The sequence below is a fragment of the Rhinoraja longicauda genome, chromosome 30 (genome assembly GCF_053455715.1).
Source record: "Rhinoraja longicauda isolate Sanriku21f chromosome 30, sRhiLon1.1, whole genome shotgun sequence".
NCBI classification, from domain to species: Eukaryota; Metazoa; Chordata; class Chondrichthyes; order Rajiformes; family Arhynchobatidae; genus Rhinoraja; species Rhinoraja longicauda.
Window position 1 is genome coordinate 1,710,007 of NC_135982.1, and position 21,928 is coordinate 1,731,934.

The 21,928-nt window shown below is 56.6% G+C and overlaps 1 protein-coding gene across 1 annotated transcript in view; it reads right to left on the bottom strand.

The window, feature by feature from the left end:
- Window positions 1–405: 405 nt before the first annotated feature.
- Window positions 406–21,928, bottom strand: part of arhgef16 (Rho guanine nucleotide exchange factor (GEF) 16) — a 61,193-nt gene continuing 39,670 nt past the window's right edge. Inside the window, 10 exon segments of the mRNA XM_078425160.1 lie at window positions 406–804; window positions 3,073–3,174; window positions 5,178–5,242; window positions 8,063–8,175; window positions 8,177–8,261; window positions 9,325–9,479; window positions 9,919–10,011; window positions 15,358–15,432; window positions 17,462–17,591; window positions 20,835–20,987. Coding sequence (XP_078281286.1) covers window positions 665–804; window positions 3,073–3,174; window positions 5,178–5,242; window positions 8,063–8,175; window positions 8,177–8,261; window positions 9,325–9,479; window positions 9,919–10,011; window positions 15,358–15,432; window positions 17,462–17,591; window positions 20,835–20,987 — 1,111 coding nt within the window. The 3' untranslated portion in view covers window positions 406–664.

Below are 21,928 nucleotides of genomic sequence, written 5' to 3' on the forward strand. Positions count from 1 at the left end.
GAAGCCCAGACCTAGGCCCAACCATGCTACCCCCGGTACAGAGGGAAGCCCAGACCTAGGCCCAACCATGCTACCTCCGGTACAGAGGGAAGCCCAGACCTAGGCCCAACCATGCTACCCCCGGTACAGAGGGAAGCCCAGACCTAGGCCCAACCATGCTACCCCCGGTACAGAGGGAAGCCCGGACCTAGGCCCAACCATGCTACCTCCGGTACAGAGGGAAGCCCGGACCTAGGCCCAACCATGCTACCCCCGGTAGAGAGGGAAGCACAGACCTAGGCCCAACCATGCTACCCCCGGTACAGAGGGAAGCCCAGACCTAGGCCCAACCATGCTACCCCCGGTAGAGAGGGAAGCACAGACCTAGGCCCAACCATGCTACCTCCGGTACAGAGGGAAGCCCAGACCTAGGCCCAACCATGCTACCCCCGGTACAGAGGGAAGCCCAGACCTAGGCCCAACCATGCTACCCCCGGTACAGAGGGAAGCCCAGACCTAGGCCCAACCATGCTACCCCCGGTACAGAGGGACCCATGCCCGGCTGTGGTGGGGGAGTCAATGCCAGGGTGCCCCAGGGCCTGGTGTAGAGGGGACCTAGCGCCAGGCCGTGGGGTGGGGGTGGGGCAGGGTCTCGGGCTGGGGGTGGGCCGGGGTCAGAGGTCGGCTACACGTCGGTCTCGATCCGCAGCCTTTCCATTCGCTGGACGTTCCGTCGCACCGCAATGTGATTGGTTATCTCCTTGGCGCAGGACTCGGGAAACCATCCTCTCTCCCAATCACGGATCCGCTCTCCGCGGTACCAGCCTGCGAGACGAAGGGGAGCGTGTTACTGCAGCAGGTGGGGCCCACGGGCATCTACCCAGGAGGCAGCACTGATGGGGGGGGGGGGGGAGGGGGGAGGGGGGAGGGGGGAGGGGGGGGGAGCGGGGGGAGCGAGCGGGGGGAGTGGGGGGGGGGGATTGGGGGGGGGAGCGAGAACTCTCCCGTGGCACGTGATTATTTAGGGCATCCAAAATCCCAACACCCTCACTGAGTAACGTCAGTCATCATCAGCACTTGACTGCAGGGCACCTCCGAGACCAGACACCTGCTCTTGTCTGGAGCCCTCACCCGCCCCCCTCCCGCCCCACCGCCTCGCCCCCACCCCACACCCCCGCCCCCACCGCGCACCCCCACACCCCCACACCCCCGCCCCCACACCACCGCACCCACCCCCACACCACCGCACCGCCCCGCACCCACCCCCACACCACCGCACCACCGCACCCACCCCCACACCACCGCACCACCGCACCCACCCCACCGCACCGCCCCGCACCCCCGCCCCCACACCACCGCACCACCGCACCCACCCCACCGCACCGCCCCGCACCCCCGCCCCCACACCACCGCACCACCGCACCCACCCCACCGCACCGCCCCCGCCCCACCGCCCCGCACCCCCGCCCCCACACCACCGCACCACCGCACCCACCCCACCGCACCGCCCCCGCCCCACCGCCCCGCACCCCCACCCCCACACCACCGCACCACCGCACCCACCCCACCGCACCGCCCCTGCCCCACCGCCCCGCACCCCCGCCCCCACACCACCGCACCACCGCACCCACCCCACCGCACCGCCCCGCACCCCCGCCCCCACACCACCGCACCCACCCCACCGCACCGCCCCACCGCACCGCCCCCGCCCCACCGCCCCGCACCCCCGCCCCCACACCACCGCACCACCGCACCCACCCCACCGCACCGCCCCCGCCCCACCGCCCCGCACCCCCGCCCCCACACCACCGCACCGCCCCACACCACCGCCTCCACCCCCACACCCCCACACCACCGCACCCACCCCCACACCACCGCACCGCCCCCGCCCCACCGCCCCGCCCCCACACCACCGCACCGCCCCCGCCCCACCGCCCCGCCCCCACACCACCGCACCGCCCCACACCACCGCCCCCACCCCCACACCCCCACACCACCGCACCCACCCCCACACCACCGCACCGCCCCCGCCCCAACGCCCCGCACCCCGCCCCCACACCACCGCACCCACCCCCACACCCCCACACCACCGCACCCACCCCCACACCACCGCACCGCCCCCGCCCCACCGCCCCGCACCCCCGCCCCCACACCACCGCACCGCCCCGCACCCCCACACCCCCACACCACCGCACCCACCCCCACACCTCCACACCCCCACACCACCGCACCCACCCCCACACCCCCACACCCCCACACCACCGCACCCACCCCCACACCACCGCACCGCCCCCGCCCCACCGCCCCCACACCAACGCACCGCCCCCGCCCCACCGCCCACACACCCCCACACCACCGCACCCACCCCCACACCCCCACACCCCCACACCCCCACACCCCCACACCACCGCACCCACCCCCACACCACCGCCCCGCCCCCGCCCCACCGCCCACACACCCCCACACCACCGCACCCACCCCCACACCTCCACACCCCCACACCACCGCACCCACCCCCACACCCCCACACCCCCACACCACCGCACCCACCCCCACACCACCGCACCGCCCCCGCCCCACCGCCCACACACCCCCACACCACCGCACCCACCCCCACACCTCCACACCCCCACACCACCGCACCCACCCCCACACCCCCACACCCCCACACCACCGCACCGCCCCCGCCCCACCGCCCCGCACCCCCGCCCCCACACCACCGCACCGCCCCACACCACCGCCCCCACCCCCACACCCCCACACCCCCACACCACCGCACCGCCCCCCCGCCCCGCACCCCCGCCCCCACCTCCACACCACCGCCCCACCGCCCCGCACCCCCACCCCCACACCGCCCCCCCCGCCCCGCACCCCCGCCCCCACCCCCACACCACCGCCCCGCACCCCCGCCCCTACACCACCGCCCCCACACCACCACCGCCCCCACACCCCCGCCCCACACCACCACCCCACACCACCACCGCCCCCACCCCGCACCCCCGCCCCACACCACCACTGCCCCCACCCCGCACCCCCACACCACCGCCCCCACCCCGCACCCCCACACCACCGCCCCCACTGGCCCACACCTACCGTCCACTCTCTGCAGAATGACCACCACGTCAGCCGGCTGCAGCGAGAGCTCATCAGGCTGCTTGGCCAGGTGTGTCTTGGTGATCTCCACCTGCTGCAGTCCTGGCCAAAGGGAAGAGGAACCAGCACGTCACCCACTCAGCTCCTTAACCCAACAAAATGCCCCTGGCCCTTCACAGAGCAGCCTACGCCAACAGTGACAGGGTAGAACAGTAGAACGCACCTCCCTCCCCCTCCCATCTCCCTCCCCCACCCTCCCTCCCATCCCCTCCCTCCCACCCTTCCATCCCCTCTCCCCTCCCACCCTTCCATCCCCTCTCCCCTCCCCCTCCCGTCCCCTCCCTCCCTCCCATCCCATCCCCTCCCTCTCTCTGGACCATCTCTCAGAGAGGGTGGGTGCCAGCTCTCTGCTGTTCACTGTGATTCTGCTGCCAGTAGGTCCACGCCCTCTGGCAGTACAATGTTAGCAGCACTACTCCGTGCCCTGTCGGCCTGGCATCAGGTGGCAAGAGTTCCTGTCCTCCCTCCCCCTCCCGTCCCCTCCCTCCCTCCCATCCCATCCCCTCCCTCTCTCTGGACCATCTCTCAGAGAGGGTGGGTGCCAGCTCTCTGCTGTTCACTGTGATTCTGCTGCAAAGGTCAGGCAACGTGTACTTTGGGACTGGCAGTGAATGATTAACACTGTGGGTAATCAGCGTGACTCTTGAGTTCTGCTTTAACATGGCCATCATTGTGAACATGACTCTCCTGTGATAGGCTCCAACAATGCGGCGTTGGAAATAATAATATTTATTACCAAAATGAAAGAAAAAAATTAAAATAATAATAATGAAGTGAAAACTTTTGTTTTTAAAACAACAAAACTCAGTGCAGCGTTGACTTGGTCTAAGGGAGAGTTTAGTTTTGGTTTAATGATCCAGCATGGAAACAGGCCCTTTGACCATGGTCCATGCTGCCCATCGTGTTCACACGGGTCCTCTGTTATCCCACTTTCCCTTCCACTCCCCACACAATTTACAGAGGCCGATAAACCTACAAACTCGCACGTGTTTGGGATGTGGGGGAAACCGGACCACCCGGAGGACAATCGTGCAGTCGCTGGGAGAACGTGGGAACTCCACGCAGACTGATGGAATTCGGGGTCTCGAGTCAGCAGCTCCACCCACTGCCCCATCGAAGCAGAGTGCAGACAGACAGGAGGAAGGATGCTGCGAGATTGGGAGGGGAATGTAGTGGCGAGGATTAGGGAGCAGGAGATGAACATTAGAGGCTGTAGGGGCTGTGGCAAGGCAGTGCCATTAGAGGCTGTAGGGGCTGTGGCAAGGCAGTGCCATTACTCTGCAGTGGAAGTTCATGAGCTTTAGGAGCAGAATTAAGCCATTCAGCACATTGTCTATTCCATCATGGCTGATCTATCTCTCCATCTCACCCCCGATCTCCTGCCTTCTCCCCATAACCTGACACCCGTACTAATCAGGAATCTACCAATCTCTAAAACTGCAGCTGCCACTAACTCGGTTGGGCAGGTTAGTGTGCGTTAGCTGCCACTAACCCGGTTGGGCAGGTTAGTGTGGGTTAGTTGCTGCGCTAACCCGGTTGGGCAGGTTAGTGTGTGTTAGCTGCCACTAACCTGGTTGGGCAGGTTAGTTGCTGCGCTAACCCGGTTGGGCAGGTTAGTGTGCGTTAGCTGCCACTAACCTGGTTGGGCAGGTTAGTGCAGGTTAGTTGCTGCTCTAACCCGGTTGGGCAGGTTAGTGTGCGTTAGCTGCCACTAACCCGGTTGGGCAGGTTAGTGTGCGTTAGCTGCCACTAACCTGGTTGGGGGAGTCCAGGACCAGATGATCAAAAACCTCTTCACCCAGAGAGTTGTGAATCTGTGGAATTCTCTGCCACAGAGGGAAGTGGGGGGCAGTTCACTGGATCTTTTCAAGAGTTAGATTTAGCTCAGGGCGAGAGGAATCAAGGGGTATGGTGAAAAGTAGGAACTGGGTGCTAATTTTACATGATCAGCCATGATCACATTGAATGGTGGCGCTGGTTCGAGGGGCCGAATGGCCTACTCCTGCACCCACTGTCTATGTTTCTATGACCCGCCGATCACTCACCTTCTTTACTGATGTGGTCATCGTCCTTCTTCAGGAGAGCATCGATCCACCGAGCTCGGTCACTCCTGTTGTGGAAACAGAGTGGGGGGTTCACTCATCTCCACACGCCAAGGACCACGCACACACACACACACACACACACACACACAACATGGGCGTGACCAACTCTGCGGACATACAATGCCATCCCCCCCCCTCCCCCCCGCTCAGCCATACTCTCCCCATCCCCGAGATCCCTGGCATCAACCATTCAGACAGGCACCCGAGACCCCGCGCGCCTGCAATGCTTCTGATAACCAGACAGTGGCAGCGTCTGACCAAAATCCCCAGCCCCCCTGAACCTCCACAACTACAGCCCATTCCCGTCCCATGAATTATCTGGCTGGAGTTGATGCTGTTTCCCCCTCATAGGCTGCCTGACCAGCTGAGCATTTCCAACATGTTTTTGCTTTGTATTTCAGGCGGTGGCACAGCGGTAGAGTTGCTGCCTCACAGCGCCAGAACCCCGGGTTCAATCCTGACTACAGGTGCTGTCTGTATGGAGTTTGTACGTTCTCCATGTGACCACTCGGGTTTTCTCCGGGTGCTCCGGTTTCCTCCCACACTCCAAATGTCTGTAGGTTAATTTGGGCTTTGGTAAAAATGGTAAATTGTCCCTCGTGTGTGGCATAGTGTTAGTGTGCAGGGAATTGTTGGTCAGCTCAGACTCGGTGGGTTTAAGGGCCTGTTTCCAGGCTGTATCTCTAGACTAGACTGAACTGGAATGTTGGTTTTATTGCAGGGATCGGAGACAGGGTACAGATCATTGATGAGATACCACCAACAAGTACCGTAAGGTGCAGCTTGCCTTGGTGTACAGAATATTCTCCTGCACCTGCACTAAACATTATACCTCTTGCATGAGACATTATTCCCTTCATCCTGTACACTGTGGACAGCTCGACTGTAATCATGTACGGTCTTTTCACTGACTAGAAAGCGGGCAACAAAAAGCATTGCGCTGTGCATCTGACATTAGTAAACGAAACTAAACAAGGACACTGAAGAGAATGTGCTTGTATCCCTGGTTAGAATAACTCAGTGAAACGTTGTGATCAGCCAAGAAATTGTTTCCAGCAGCTGGAGTCCAAAGCCAGGGACCACTCCCCAGGCAACAGGGCAGCCACTTGGGACAGTGCCGAGAGAACGTGGTTCACTCAGGAACATGCATCTTTGGAAGTCTGGAGCTGGAGGACCACAGACACTTGGTTACAGAGCGTGCTCAGAGAGAGAGCTGTGGAAGCTTCGCCAATGGATATTTTTAAGGCAGGGATTGATCGATTCTTGATTGGTACGGGTGTCAGGCATTATGGGGAGAAGGCAGGAGAATGGGGTTGAGAGGGAAAGATAGATCAGCCATGATTGAATGGTGGAGTAGCCTTGATGGGCCAAATGGCCTTTCTGTTCCTACAACTTGTGAACTACTCCAGAATGAGGTGAAAGAGGAAGAGACCACCTTCTCCCACTGCCACTGGACAAGGCCACTGACACCTCCTTCACAAGTTCACGTTATAGTAGAATTAGGCCATTCAGCCCATCGAGTCTACTCTGCCATTCAATCATGGCTGATCTCTGCCTCCTAATCCCATTTTCCTGCCTTCTCCTCATAACCCTTGACACCCTTTCTAATCAACAATTTGTCTATCTCTGCCTTAAAAATATCCACAGCCCTCTGTGGCAATGAGTTCCACAGATTAACCACCCTCTGACTAAAGACGTTACTCCTCACCCTCTTTCTAAAAGTGCGCCCTTTAATTCTGAGGTTGTGACCTCTGGTCCTAGACTCCCCCACCAGTGGAAACATCCTCTCCACATCCACTCTATCTATGCCTTTCATTAGTCTGTATGTTTCAATGAGGTTCCCCCTCAACCTTCTAAACTCCAGCGAGTACAGGCCCAGTGCTGTCAAACGCTCATCATATGCTAACCCACTCATCCCTGGAATCATTCTTGCAAACCTCCTCTGATTTCTGGATTCTCTCTCGATTTAGAAAATAATCTACGCCTTTACTCTTCTTACCAAAATGCATGACTCCGCACTTTGCTGAATTTCATCTGCCACTTCTCTGCCCACTCTCCTAACCTGTCTAAGTCCTTCTGCAGAGTCAGTGCTCCCTCTACACTGTCTGCCCCTCCACCTATCTTAGCATCATCTGCAAACTTGGCCACAAAGCCTTCAATCCCGTTATCCAAATCATTAATATACAACGTGAAGAGAAGCGGCCCCAGCACCAACCCTTTCACAACTCCGCTAGTCACTGGCATCCAACCTGAAACAGTGCCTTTTATTGCAACTCTTTGCCTACTGCCATCCAGCCACCCCGCTATCCGTGCTAGTATCTTCCCTTCAATACCATGGGCTCTCATCTCCCCGAGCAGCTTGACGTGCAGCTCCTTATCCAAGGCCTTCTGAAAGTCTAGGTGAACAACATCTACAGCCTTCCCTCTGCATGGACCGCCTCAAAGAGCTCCAGCAGGAAGGAGGGAGGGAGGGAGGGAGGGAGGGAGGGAGGGAGGGAGGGAGGGAGGGAGGGAGGGAGGGAGGGAGGGAGGGAGGGAGGGAGGGAGGGAGGGAGGGAGGGAGGGAGGGAGGGTGGGTGGTGGGGGGGGAATCGGAACTGTGGGGGAGGGAGGGAGGTGGGTGGTGGGGGGACCGGAGCTGTGAGGGAGGGTGGGTGGTGGGGGGACCGGAGCTGTGAGGGAGGGGGGTGGGTGGTGGGGGGACCGGACCTGTGAGGGAGGGTGGGTGGTGGGGGGGACCGGAGCTGTGAGGGAGGGGGGTGGGTGGTGGGGGGACCGGAGCTGTGAGGGTGGTACACAGCTCCCTCTGCCCCAGAAATACTCACAGCGAGTCTGAGCCGAAGACCAGGTGCACCAGTTCCCCGGCACTGTTCTTCTTCATGGTGATCTTGAAGAGGTGGCTGGAGGGGCTGCTGCCCCCCGTGGCCTTGCCGGGGGGGGGAGTGGGGCGAGTCGCTGTTCTCCAGGGCTTCCACCTCCAGCTGGTCCAACGTGGCATAGTCCTGCACCGCGTAACAATCCTCACTGCCACGGGAAGAGAACGTCAGTGGGCCAGTCTCCCCCTCCCCCTCACCCTCACCCACACCACCGCCCCCCTCACCCTCACCCACACCACCGCCCCCCCCTCACCCACACCACCGCCCCCCTCACCCTCACCCACACCACCGCCCCCCTCACCCTCACCCACACCACCGCCCCCCTCACCCACACCACCGCCCCCCTCACCCTCACCCCTGACCCCTCACCCTCACCCCTGACCCCTCACCCACACCACCGCCCCCCTCACCCACACCACCGCCCCCCTCACCCACACCACCGCCCCCCTCACCCACACCACCGCCCCCCTCACCCACACCACCGCCCCCCTCACCCACACCACCGCCCCCCTCACCCACACCACCGCCCTCCTCACCCTCACCCACACCACCGCCCCCCTCACCCACACCACCGCCCCCCTCACCCACACCACCGCCCCCCTCACCCTCACCCCTGACCCCTCACCCACACCCTCACCCTCACCCTCACCCACACCACCGCCCCCCTCACCCACACCACCGCCCCCCTCACCTTCACCCCTGACCCCTCACCCACACCCCCGCCCCCCTCACCCACACCACCGCCCCCCTCACCCACACCCCCGCCCCCCTCACCCACACCCCCGCCCCCTCACCTTCACCCCTGACCCCTCACCCACACCCCCGCCCCCCTCACCCACACCACCGCCCCCCTCACCCACACCCCCGCCCCCCTCACCCACACCACCACCCCCCTCACCCACACCCCCGCCCCCCTCACCCACACCCCCGCCCCCCTCACCTTCACCCCTGACCCCTCACCCACACCCCCGCCCCCCTCACCCACACCACCGCCCCCTTCACCCACATCCCCGCCCCCCTCACCTTCACCCCTGACCCCTCACCCACACCCTCACACTCACCCTCACCCACATCCCCGCCCCCCCTCACCCCCGCCCCCCTCACCCACACCCTCTCACACACACCCCCTCACCCTCACCCTCACCCACACCCACACCCACACCCTCACCCCCGCCCCCTCACCCATGGGGGAGGGGTCTCGGGGGGGCTACCTCCGTTTGCGGGTGATGATCAGCACATCGTTGAAGAGGAAGAGGACGCAGGTTTGTTTCCCAAACACTTTGCTGAAGATTCCGGACTCTTCCGCCAAGGTGAGGAGGTCCCCACGCTTCTGCAGCCAGCGCGAGGTGGAGATCAGCGGGAAGCCCTGCAACACACGGGGCCATCACCACACAATGTGGGGGCGCACAGCACGCGGGGGGGGGGGGGGGAGGGAGGGGTGAGGGGGAGGGGGCGGGGGGGGGAGAGGGAGGGGTGACGGGGAGGGTGCTGGTCTGGGTGGGGGGGGAGGGTCCAGGGGTGGGGGAGAGGGGTGCGGGGTGAGAGGGGGGGTGAGGGGGGGATAATGGAGAGAGTGAGGCTTGGGGTGAAAGAGAGGGAGGTGTGGGGACGGGCAGGGGGTTGGATTTGGAGGGGGTGGGGTGGTCGAGGGTGAGGCAAGGCTGGGGATGGGTGAGGGGGTGACAGCAGGTGGGGATGAGGGGGTGTGGGCTGGGAGCGGGAGAGAGGGGGCTATGGGGATGGGTGGGGGTGAGGGGCTGAGCCAGGAGGGTTATGGACTGCCCACATGGGTCTGGGCACCACACCTTGATCTTGCCAAACTCCAGTTGTGTCTGGATGGTGAACATCTGCTCGGTCCTCTCCATCTTGTGGGCCCCTTCATTGCAAGACTTCACCAGCTGCAAGGGGACGGGAGGGTGAGACAATACACAATAGACAATTAACAATAGGTGCAGGAGGAGGCCATTCGGCCCTTCGAGCCAGCACCGCCATTCAATGTGATCATGGCTGATCATTCTCAATCAGTACCCCGTTCCTGCCTTCTCCCCATACCCCCTGACTCCGCTATCCTTAAGAGCTCTATCCAGCTCTCTCTTGAATGCATTCAGAGAATTGGCCTCCACTGCCTTCTGAGGCAGAAAATTCCACAGATTCACAACTCTCTGACTGAAAAAGTTTTTCCTCATCTCAGTTCTAAATGGCCTACCCCTTATTCTTAAACTGTGGCTCCTTGTTCTGGACTCCCGCAACATTGGGAACATGTTTCCTGCCTCTAACGTGTCCAACCCCTTAATAATCTTATGTTTCAATAAGATCCCCTCTCATCCTTCTAAATTCCAGTGTATACAAGCCTAGTCGCTCCAGTCTTTCAACATATGACAGTCCCGCCATTCCAGGAATTAACCTAGTAAACCTACGCTGCACGCCCTCAATAGCAAGAATATCCTTCCTCAAATTTGGAGACCAAAACTGCACACAGTACTCCAGGTGCGGTCTCACAAGGGCCCTGTACAACTGCACACAGTACTCCGGGTGCGGTCTCACCAGGGCCCTGTACAACTGCACACAGTACTCCAGGTGCGGTCTCACTAGGGCCCTGTACAACTGTAGAAGGACCTCTTTGCTCGTATACTCAACTCCTCTCGTTATGAAGGCCAACATTCCATTGGCTTTCTTCACTGAGGGGTGAACTCACTGATGCGTGGGCTCCAGGACAATACCCACGAGGGAGAGCAGTGCAATGTGGCAGCATCTGCAGAGGTGGAGACCGCCGCCCCCCCACCACAGTGTGGAGATGCTGGGGCGGCACGGTGGCGCAAAGGTAGAGCTGCTGCCTCACAGCGCCAGAGACCCGGGTTCCACCCTGACTATGGGTGCTGTCTGTACGGAGTTTGTACGTTCTCCCCGTGACCTGTGTGGGTTTTCTCCAGGTGCTCCGGTTTCCTCCCACACTCCAAAGATGTACAGGTTTGTAGGTTAATTGGCCTGGTATAAAATGTCAAACAATTGTTCCCAGTGCATGTGGGGTAGTGTTAATGTGCGGCGATTGCTGGTCAGCATGGGCTCAGTGGGCTGAATGGCCTGTTTCCATGCTATATCTCTAAACTGGATCAGGAATAGACAATAGGTGCAGGAGGAGGCCATTTGGCCCTTCGAGCCAGCACCGCCATTCAATGTGATCATGGCTGATCATTCTCAATCAGTACCCCGTTCCTGCTTTCTCCCCATATCCCCTGACTCCGCTATCCTTAAGAGCTCTATCTAGCTCTCTCTTGAATGTATTCAGAGAATTGGCCTCCACTGCCTTCTGAGGCAGAGAATTCCACAGATTCACAACTCTCTGACTAAAAAAGTTTTTCCTCATCTCCGTTCTAAATGGCCTACCCCTTATTCTTACTGCTGCTCACATCCTCCGCTCCAACACCCAGCGGAGTGCACACTGCACTAAACATTATTTCTTGCTCTTAATGTTGTTCATGTTACTCCCTTTATCAGGTATCTGTAGACTGTAAATGGCTCAATTGTAATCATGTACAGTCTTTCCGCTGACTGGTTAGCACGCAACTAAAGCTTTTCACTGTACCTCGGTACACTTGACAATAAACTAAATTAAATGTAGACATGGGGTGGGGGGGGGGGAACAACAAGGGCCTGACATTCCTACACAGGGACTGCCTGACCCTTTGTGCATTGCCACCATTTTCTTTGTCTATTGCCAAGTTACTTCCTCTGCAGTTTCTGATTATTTTGGGGGCATTTCCTGCCCAGTTGGACGCGATCTTGTTCGTGAGTGAGGATGACTGATTAACCGCATTTAAATTCCACAGCTCCCACAGTCAGATCTGATCTCTGACCTCCAGTTTGCCAACTCTGCCCCTTGGATCAGTGAGCTGGCAAACCTGTGCTTGCGGTCAACATTCCAGCTGTTCACTGTGCATGTTTCACTCTCAGTCATACGCACCAGGTCATTCACTCAACCTCTCCCTATTCCGCCAAACCACTTTGCAAGCTGCATGTGGAGAAACAGGCCCTTCGGCCCACTGAGTCCGTGCCGACCATTTCATTTGCCACTTTGTTGCCCACTCTCCCAACCTATCCAGTAGGAAAGTAACTGCAGATGCTGGTACAAATCGAGGGTATCACAAAATGCTGGAGTAACTCAGCAGGTCAGGCAGCATTTCTCCTAGATGCTGGCTGACCTGATGAGTTACTCCAGCATTTTGTGATACCTCCCAACCTTTTGCCGGTTCCCTGCTCCCTCTACACTACCTGCCCCTCCGCCTATCTTCGTATCACCTGCAAACTTGGCCACAAAGCCTTCAATCCCATCATCCAGATTATTAACATATAACGTGAACAGTAGCGGCCCCAGCACCGACCCCTGCAGAACACCACTAGTCACCGGCAGCCAACCAGAAATGTCCCTTTCGTTTCCACTCTTTGCCTTCTGCCACCCAGCCAACCTTGTATCCATGCTAGTATCTTCCCTCTAATACCAATGGGCTATCATCTTGTTTAGCAGTCTCATGTGTGGCACCTTATCAAAGGCCTTCTGATAATCCAAGTAAACAACATCCACTGACTCTCCATTGTCTATTCTGCTTGTTACTCCCTCATAGAATTCCAATTTGACAACATTGAAGTCAGACTAACCAGCCAGTAGTTTCCTTTCTATGGTTTCACTCCCTTCCAAAACAGTGGATTTACATTTGCGATTTTCCAGTCCTCTGCAACCATAACTGACTCTAGTGATTCTTGTGAGATCACGACTAATGCCTCCACAACTTCCTCTTTCAGTACCCTGGTGTGTGGTACGACTGGCCCTGGTGACTTATCCAACTTCAGACCTTTCAGCTTCCAAAGCACCTTTTCCTTAGTAACAGCCACTCCACCATCTCTTGGGGTCCAGTCCCAACCTGATCATCTCAGTCCACCTGCATATTGAAATCCCCCACGGCCACTGTATCATGGCCTTTCTTACGTTTTTACTATCTCCTGATGTAACATGTACCCCATATCCTGCCTGCTATTCAGAGGCCTGTATACGACTCCCCTCAGGGTGTTTTTACACTCGACTCACAAGGATTCCACATCATCTGATCCTATATCGTTCCTTGCCAAGGACTGGATATCATTCCTTATGAACGGCCACCCCACCCCCTCTGCCCACCTGTATGCTCAGCTCCCAGCTTTGATCCTCTTTCAGCCACCACTCTGTGAAGCCCACAACGTTGTTGCTACTAATTTCCATGCATAAAGCGCGGAAAATGGATTTCAGAAACGCGGAAACGCGGAAAGTTCACATGCCTGAAAGATCCAGTTGCTATGGTCCATGTGGGTACCAATGACATAGGTAGAACAAACTAAATTCAAAAGCTGTTATTGCTATTTGTCAGGTCTCTGGTCCCAGCACAAGTCTGTCCCATCACAACACGTCCCTCCTTCCAATATCTCACTAATTCAAACCCACTTCTTCCACACTAATATTTGAAGAAGGGTCTCGACCCGAAACGTCACCCATTCCTTCTCTCCAGAGATGCTGCCTGTCCCGCTGAGTTACTCCAGCATTTTGTGTCTATCTTCTAAAATTTGAGCCACGCATTTAACACTTCAATCTCTTTGACCATATGGCAATTTGCTCGTGGCTCATGCAGCGATCCAGAGATTATTACCTCTATTGTTCTGCTTTTTAATTTAGTCCCGAGCTGCTCAATTTCCCTCAGCCTTGTTCCACTGTTGCAGGTAAGGGTGTGACTGCCCCCAGGAACACAGCGGCCAGGACATTCCCCCGTGCCCCTGATGTGACACAGTGCTTGAAGCTCAGATCCCCGGTCGGTCATCACCCTTGAGCCTGAGGTCCTTGAGCTACCAACACTTACAGCAGATGTGGTCACCAGGACCCAGCAAGGCATCAACCAGCTCCCACATCATGTAGCTACAGCACATCATGTGATCCTGCAAACTTGCTTCATTTATTCCCAACAGCTCCTTTTTAAGCTCCCAGCTGCTGCTCAATCTCCAGGCTTGGAGCTGATTCACTTTCCTCAGCCCTTCTCGACAAAGCCTCTCGAGCCAAAACCTCTTTTGCACTTTGCCTCAACACGACCTCTCTCCCAAAATGGCCGCTCCACTAAAGCCAACTCTAGACAGCATCCTGGTTAACCTTCTCTGCACCCTCACCAGCACTTGTGTGGCCCAACAACACTGGAAGAATTCAAAACAACTTCTTATCCAAATAAAAACACTACCTCCAGTAACAAGACACACCTACAGTACTGTGTAGGAAGGAACAAGTGTGTCGACCCGAAACGTCACCTATTCCTTCTTTCCAGAGATGCTGCCTGTCCTGCTGAGTTACTCCAACATTTTGTATGTATCTCCCTCAGTACTGCAGTGAGGAGGGACATTGGCAGGTCTGAGTGATGTTGGTCAACATGGAAGGGGCATGAGGTCCTCAGCAAGAGCTGCCAGGCTTGCAGGAGGCAGAAGGTGGAGAGCCCGAGGATTCAGACAGCCGGAGGGGGAGAGAGGTACTGGGACAATGACCTGGCAGCCAGCTCTGACCTGGGCTTCTGCCAGGCCTGACATTGGCAGAGTGGGGGAGTGGAGCACTGTGGGTAGGGTTGCCAACTGTCCCATATTAGCCAGGAACAAAGATACTAGAGGAACAAGATGGACCACTCCGTTGAAATTGCCTATACTGAAGTGTAGTCCGCAAAGGAGCCATTTTAGTAGACAAAACCTGCCGTCTGTTACGCCTCTCGCAGTGTAATCAGTGTTTTGGGGGAACAGCATGTGTGATGACACCATTAAAATCCAGAATATATCTCATCTATCATTTCACAGATTTTTGTTATTTTTCTTTTTAAATGTTTCTGCAAGTTTCTGCCGACTAAAATGGCGCCATGACACACTACGGTTTTTAGGGTTGAGTGGTCTATCTTGTTCCTCTAGTATCTTTGGCCGGGACACCCAGTACATTGGGCTAAATTGGTTTGTCCGGTATTAGGCCCGGGGGGCAATGTAGGCCCAGACAGTGTAGGCCCGGAGGCCCAGGGGCCGCCTAACAGATGTTGCATAGCAACCCGCCTCCCGGCCCGACAAATTGGTGGAGAGGGAGTACGTGGCCGCTGGCTGGGTGAGGTCACGTGGGGCGCGGGGCAGTGACGTCACCTTTTGTCCCTTATTTTGGAGTGAGGAAGTTGGCAACCCTAGCTGTTGGCAGGCAGGGCAGCCAGTCCTACCTTGCTGATGGCCTTCAGTGCGTGGGTCGCTGCATCATATTCCACTTGGAAACGGTTGGTTTTCTGGCAAATAGTCTGAAAGACAAGTGGGGGAGGTTTAATGTGAGCATGTGTGTGACAGTGGTGGTGGTTCAATCGCTGGCACCTTGTACACTAGGTTGCTCCACAACCTCCTCCTCTTCTCTGGCTGTAGCCCTCTTCCGAGATGCACAAGTTCAAGAAGCAGAAATGCCATAATGGTTGTTGTATCTTTCCCTCTCACCCATATTCTCTCGCCTTGTCCATGTAACCCCTGGCACCCGTACTGATCAAGGATCTGCCCAGAGGTGAGGGGCTCACGGCAGTCGGGCCCACCCACACGATGCTGCACTTTCCCACAAGGTCCCTCAGATTCCCAGGGCAATATTGACGTGTCTCTCTGCAACCGTGGTCAGTGCAGTGCAGACAGCTCGCTCTGACGACATTACCCCAGCAAACGATTAACTCTGCGGAGTCAAACACCAGAGACCTGGACCCAGTGTGTACGCAGCCACGGTGATGCAGCGGGTAGAGCTGCTGCCTCACAGCACCAGAGACCCGGGTTCCATCCTGACTATGGGTGCTGTCTGTATGGAGCTTGTACGGTCTCTCCGTGACCTGCGTGGGTTTTCTCCGGGTGCTCCGGTTTCCTCCCACACTACAATGACGAACAGGGTTGTAGGTTAACTGCCTTGTTAAAATTGTAAATCGTCCCTAGTGTGTAGGATAATGTTAGTGTGCCGGGATCGCTGTGGTCAGTGCGGATTTGGTGGGTTAAAGGGCCTGTTTCCATGCTGTATCTCTAAGCTCAACCAGTAACCCATAGTGCAAGGCTGGTCAAACAAGGTCACTCCTTTGTAATTACCTGCTAGTGCTGGCTCTCTTATTGGTGCTATGGTTAAAATACAGACAACATTGTCTCTGTAGTCAGAGAGTTACTCGAGACTATTCAGGGATAGGATATACATGCACGTGAAAGCACTAACCTGGACAGAACCTGCCCAGTGAACGGTACGACTCTGGGGCGTGTTGTAGATCAGAGGGATCTAGGAGTGCAGGTACATAGTTCATTGAAAGTGGCATCACAGGTAGATAGGATGGTTAAAAGTAATTACAAAATCATGAGAGGAATAGATCAGGTAGTTGCACACTCTTGCCCGGAGTGGGGAATTGAGAACCAGAGGACATAGGTTTGAGGTGGGAAAGATTTTAAAGGAATCTGAGGGGTAATTTTTTCAGGCAAAGGGTGGTAGGTGCATGAAATGAGCTGCTTGAGGAAGGAGTTGAGGCAGGGACTATCACAATGTTTAAGAAACATTTAGACAGGTACATGGATAGTACAGATTTAGAGGGATATGGGGCAAACGCGGGCAGGTGGGACTAATGTAGCTGGGCTATGTTGGCCGATGTGGGCAAGTTGGGCTAAAGGGCCAAAATACCCGACTCAGTCCTGGCCCCGACGCGGTTCCTGGTCATTGTAGGGGAAAGGTTCTCCAGGAGTTCTCCTCCACCTACCTGTCTACCTCCGACAGGCCAAACATCTCAGCAGTTCCAAAACCTATTCTCCCCTTCCCCACAAAGCATCGTCAGAGTTACACATCAGCCTTCTACCACCGTGGCAACCTTGGGCAGCTTACAACCCAGCGGCATGAGTATTGATCTCTCATTGATCCCCTCTCTGTCCATCCCTCCACCACCCAAGTCATCCGACTAGCCTCACTGTTGCCCTGTTTAGTTGCACTTTGTATCCCCTTGTTAGCACTTTTTCCGCAGCCAACAATGGACCATTGTGGGCTCCGCCTTTCCTTGATCATCGGCACTGGCTTTGATTTGTTCTTTTCATGCCTTTCATTCATTTGTTCTTTGTACCTTTTCATACCTCTAGTTTCCCTCTCCCCTTATTCTCAATCTGAAGAAGGGTTTCGACCCGAAACATCACCTATTCCTTTTCTCCAGAGATGCTGCCTGACCCGCTGAGTTACTCCAAGTTTTGTGTTGATGTACATGATAATCAACAGCCGAGGCAGAGACACGGAGACACAGAGACACGGAGACACAGAGAGACGGAGAGGAAAGGGTAACCTACATCCACCAACAAGGGCAGCCGCGTCACCCTCTGCATGGGTAGTATCAGGAAGGAGATGATGGGGAGGCCTCCGCACTCTGGCTTGCTCTGAATCTGCTGCAGAACCTCCTTGAACTGCGTGTTGGAAATGCTGCAAGAGGCAAGGAGAGTGTCAGTAACACACGTGCCACTGGCAGTATCAGTCCGTGCACAGTAATTACACTTTTAAAGTTGTAACTCCTCTCAGGATTGTACAATGGGAATTGCATAGAGTCATAGAGTGATGGAACTTGTACAAGGAACTGCATAGAGTCATAGAGTGATACAGTGTGGAAACAGGCCCTTTGGCCCAACCTGCCCACACCAGGCAACATGTCCTAGCTACACTAGTCCCAACCTGCCTGCGCTTGGTCCATATCCCTCCAAACCTGGTCTATCTATGAACCTCTCTACCTGCTTCTTAAATGTTGGGATAGTCCCTGCCTCAACTACCTCTTCTGGCAGCTTGTTCCATACACACACCATCCTTTGTGTGAAAAAGCTACCTCTCAGATTTCTAGGAAAGAGATATTGTGCACCTACCTGATCTATTCCTCTTATGATTTTATATACCTCTATAAGATCACCAATTTAACTTCTCTGCCACTTACCCCGAGATGCCACTTGAGATGATGTACAACCCAGGAAGAGAGTTCCAGCCTACTCAATCTCTCCCTATTGCTCAAACCCTCTAGTCCTGGCAAAATCAGAAATCTTCTCTACCCGTTCCAGCTTGACATCTTTCCTATAACATGGTGCCCAGAACTGAACACAATACTCTATATGCAGCCTCACCAACGTTGTCTTCAACTACAACATGCCCTGTCAACTTCAATAGTCAACACTGACTGATGAAGGCCAAAGTGCCAAAGGCCTTTTTGACCACCCGATCTACATGCAACTCCACCTTCAAGAAACCATATACCTGCACTCCTAGATCCCTCTGCTCAACAACATTCCCCAGAGGCCGACCATTCACTGTGTAAGCCCTGCTCTTAGACTTCCCAAAATGCAACACTTCACATTTGTCTGCATTAAATTCCATGAGGAAAGATTGGAAAGACTGGGTTTGTATTCACTGGAGTTTAGAAGGATGAGAGGGGATCTTATAGAAACATATAAAATTATAAAAGGACTGGACAAGCTAGATGCAGGAAAAATGTTCCCAATGTTGGGCGAGTCCAGAACCAGTGGCCACAGTCTTAGAATAAAGGGGAGGCCATTTAAAACTGAGGTGAGAAAAAACTTTTTCACCCAGATTTGTGAATTTGTGGAATTCTCTATCAAAGAGGGCAGTGGAGGCCAAATCACTGGATGGATTTAAGAGAGAGTTAGATAGAAATCTAGGGGCTAGTGGAATCGAGGCGTATGGGGAGAAGGCAGGCACGGGTTATTGATTGGGGACGATCAGCCATGATCACAATGAATGAATGAATGGCTCGAAGGGCCGAAAGGCCTCCTCCTGCACCTATTTTCTATGTTTCTTCTATGTAACCATTCCTCAGCCCACCTGGCCAAGTGATCAAGATCCTGCTGTAATACACATTGAGGACCATTCCCAACTCCTGCGCTCCACAGTGTTGATCTTTGATTCCTGAGGGGTCCCACTCTCTCCATAGTTACTCTCTCCCCCCTTGTGTATTTATATCTATGCAGATACTGGTTTACAAACAAAGGACAAGGTGCTGGAGTAACTCAGTGGGTCGGGCAGCATCTGTGGAGAAAGGACCCACAGAGCTGCATGATTGGAGTAACCGCAGGGACTGCTGCAACATGTGCAGGAAATTCCAGACACACGACAAGCCCTTCCATCAATAACACAGTTGTTAATGATGCCAATAGCAGATAGTGTCTGATATCTCAGAGTGAAGATGAGGCAGGCTGAGACAGTAATACCAGGCACAATGGGACACAACCTCACTTTGCACATACTGCAGAGTGCAGTAACCCCTCTGGAATGGCTCTCTTCAGAACAGATTGGTTATAGTGGATGGACTTATCGACAGCTGTTGACACCACGCCCGGCCCACCCCCCCCCCCCGCACACAACCCCCGCCCACACCCTCACTCCCCCACCCACACCCTCACACCCCCACCCACACTCCCCTCACCCCTCGCCCTCACCCCCCCGCCCACACCCCCGCTCTCACCCTCCACCTTCGCCCCTTCCCTCACACCCCCACCCACCCCCTCATCCTCACCCCCCCCGCCCACACCCCCCCGCCCACCCCCTCACCCTCACCCCCGCCCTCACTCCCCCGCACACAACCCCCGCCCACACCCCCCGCCCTCACCCCCCCGCCCACACCCCCCCGCCCACACCCCCCCGCCCACCCCCCCCCACACACAACCCCCGCCTTCACCCTCCACCCTCGCCCCTTCCCTCACCCCCGCCCACACCCTCCCGCACACACCCCCCTCACCCTCACCCCCGCCCTCACCCCCCCGCACACACCCCTCTCACCCTCACCCCCGCCCTCACCCCCCCGCACACACCCCCCACCCACACCCCCCCGCACACACCTCCCTCACCCCTCACCCTCACCCCCCGCCCCTCACCCCCGCCCCCGCCCTCACCCCCCGGCCCTCACTCTCACCCCCGCCCAAAGCCCCCCACCCCAAACCCCCCCGCCCACACCCCCCCCCGCACACAACCCCCGCCCTCACCCTCCACCTTCGCCCCTTCCCTCACCCTCACTCCCTCACCCCCCTCACCCCCACCCTCGCCCTCACCCACCCTCGCCCTCACCCCCCCGCCCACACCCCCCCGCCCACAACCCCCGCCCACAACCCCCGCCCACAACCCCCGCCCACACCCCACACCCTCACCCTCCACCCTCGCCCCTCCCCTCACCCCCGCCCTCACCCCCCGGCCCTCACTCTCACCCCCGCCCAAAGCCCCCCACCCCAAACCACCCCCGCCCACACCCCCCCTCCCCCCGCCCACACACCTCGGCCCTCACCCTCACCCCTGCCCCACACTCCCCCCGGCCCACACCCCCCCGCCCTCACTAGGGACAATTTACAATTGTACCAAGCCAATTTAACCAACAAATCTGTACGTCGTTGGATTGTGGGAGGAAACCAGAGAACGTGGAAAAACGTACAAACTCCGTACAGACGGCGCCCGTAGTCAGGACTGAACCCGGGTCTCTAGCGCTGTAAAGCAGCAACTCTACCGCTGCGCCACCTCACACAATATTATACAATGACTTACACAATGAGAATCCCTTACTTGGGTAGAGTGGACAATCGGCAATAATGGAATAATGGTTCCATTATAACGAGACCATGGTCCGTTTTAACGAGGGTTTACTGTGTCCCGCGCTTTGTTTCCAGTTCTGTCTGTACTCACAGTAGCTTCTGCAAGGTTCTCTGTTGGTACATTTCGTTGGAGCAGTAGACGATGTAAGCATCAAAGTGACGTGTTGCGTGACGTTCCACAATGTCACTGATGTCTCTGATCACTGGGTCGTCCTGGTGCCGTGTTTCCAGCTCATCAAAAAACCTGAGGGAAGGTCACAGAGCCGATGATAAATAAACCCAGCAGCCATTCCTTGCTCTTCTCTCTCTCACATGACAGGAAATTTCCTCGTCCTTTCCAATCCTTCACCACGCACTGGTGGCACTGAACGCATTCCACCATCAGCAACAAAGCTGTGCATTTATGTAGCCCCCTGAACAAGTATCTCAGGGTGAGTCATGGCTGTGATTGCAAACCACCCATGAAACAAAGTATTAGGTCAGTAGATATTTTTAAGGCAGAGATAAATAGATTCTTGATTAGCTCGGGGGTCAGGGGTTATGGGGAGAAGGCAGGAGAATGGGGTCAGGGGGGGAGAGATAGATCAGCCATGATTGAATGGTGGAGTGGATTTGATGGGTCGAATGGCCTAATTCTGCTCCTATCACATGACCTTATGAGGACAGATTACCAAAGTCTCAATCAGAGCTCGGATCTAAGGGATATCTTGATGAGGGATGGAGGTGGGGAGACTTGAGTGGTGGGGGGGGAAGAGTTGTGGAGGCTCGAGGGGGTGGGGGGCCATAGCCCCATCCACCACACAAGGGCCCAGCCACCAATGCCCAGGCGAGAGGCAATGGCTGTGTGTGACTGGGACAACGTGCTGGGGGACACAAAGGGAAGTAGTGATGGAGACATGTAATCATCACCAGCTGTTCGCAGTCCACGTCTGAACCACGCTAATGATTACAAAACATGACCACCAAAGCAATTACAAACGCACGCACAAAACTGGTGATGCTGATATCATGAACACAAACCTAAAGTTCTGGAGTAACTCAGCAGGTTGCCCAGCATCTCTGAAGAATACGGAGAGGTGACTTTTCGGTTCGGGGCCCTTCTTCAAAAGATTGCAGAAGGGATAAGAAAATTGGAAGAGAGGCGAGAGTGGGATGAAGCATAGGGAGTGATAGGTGGATACAGGG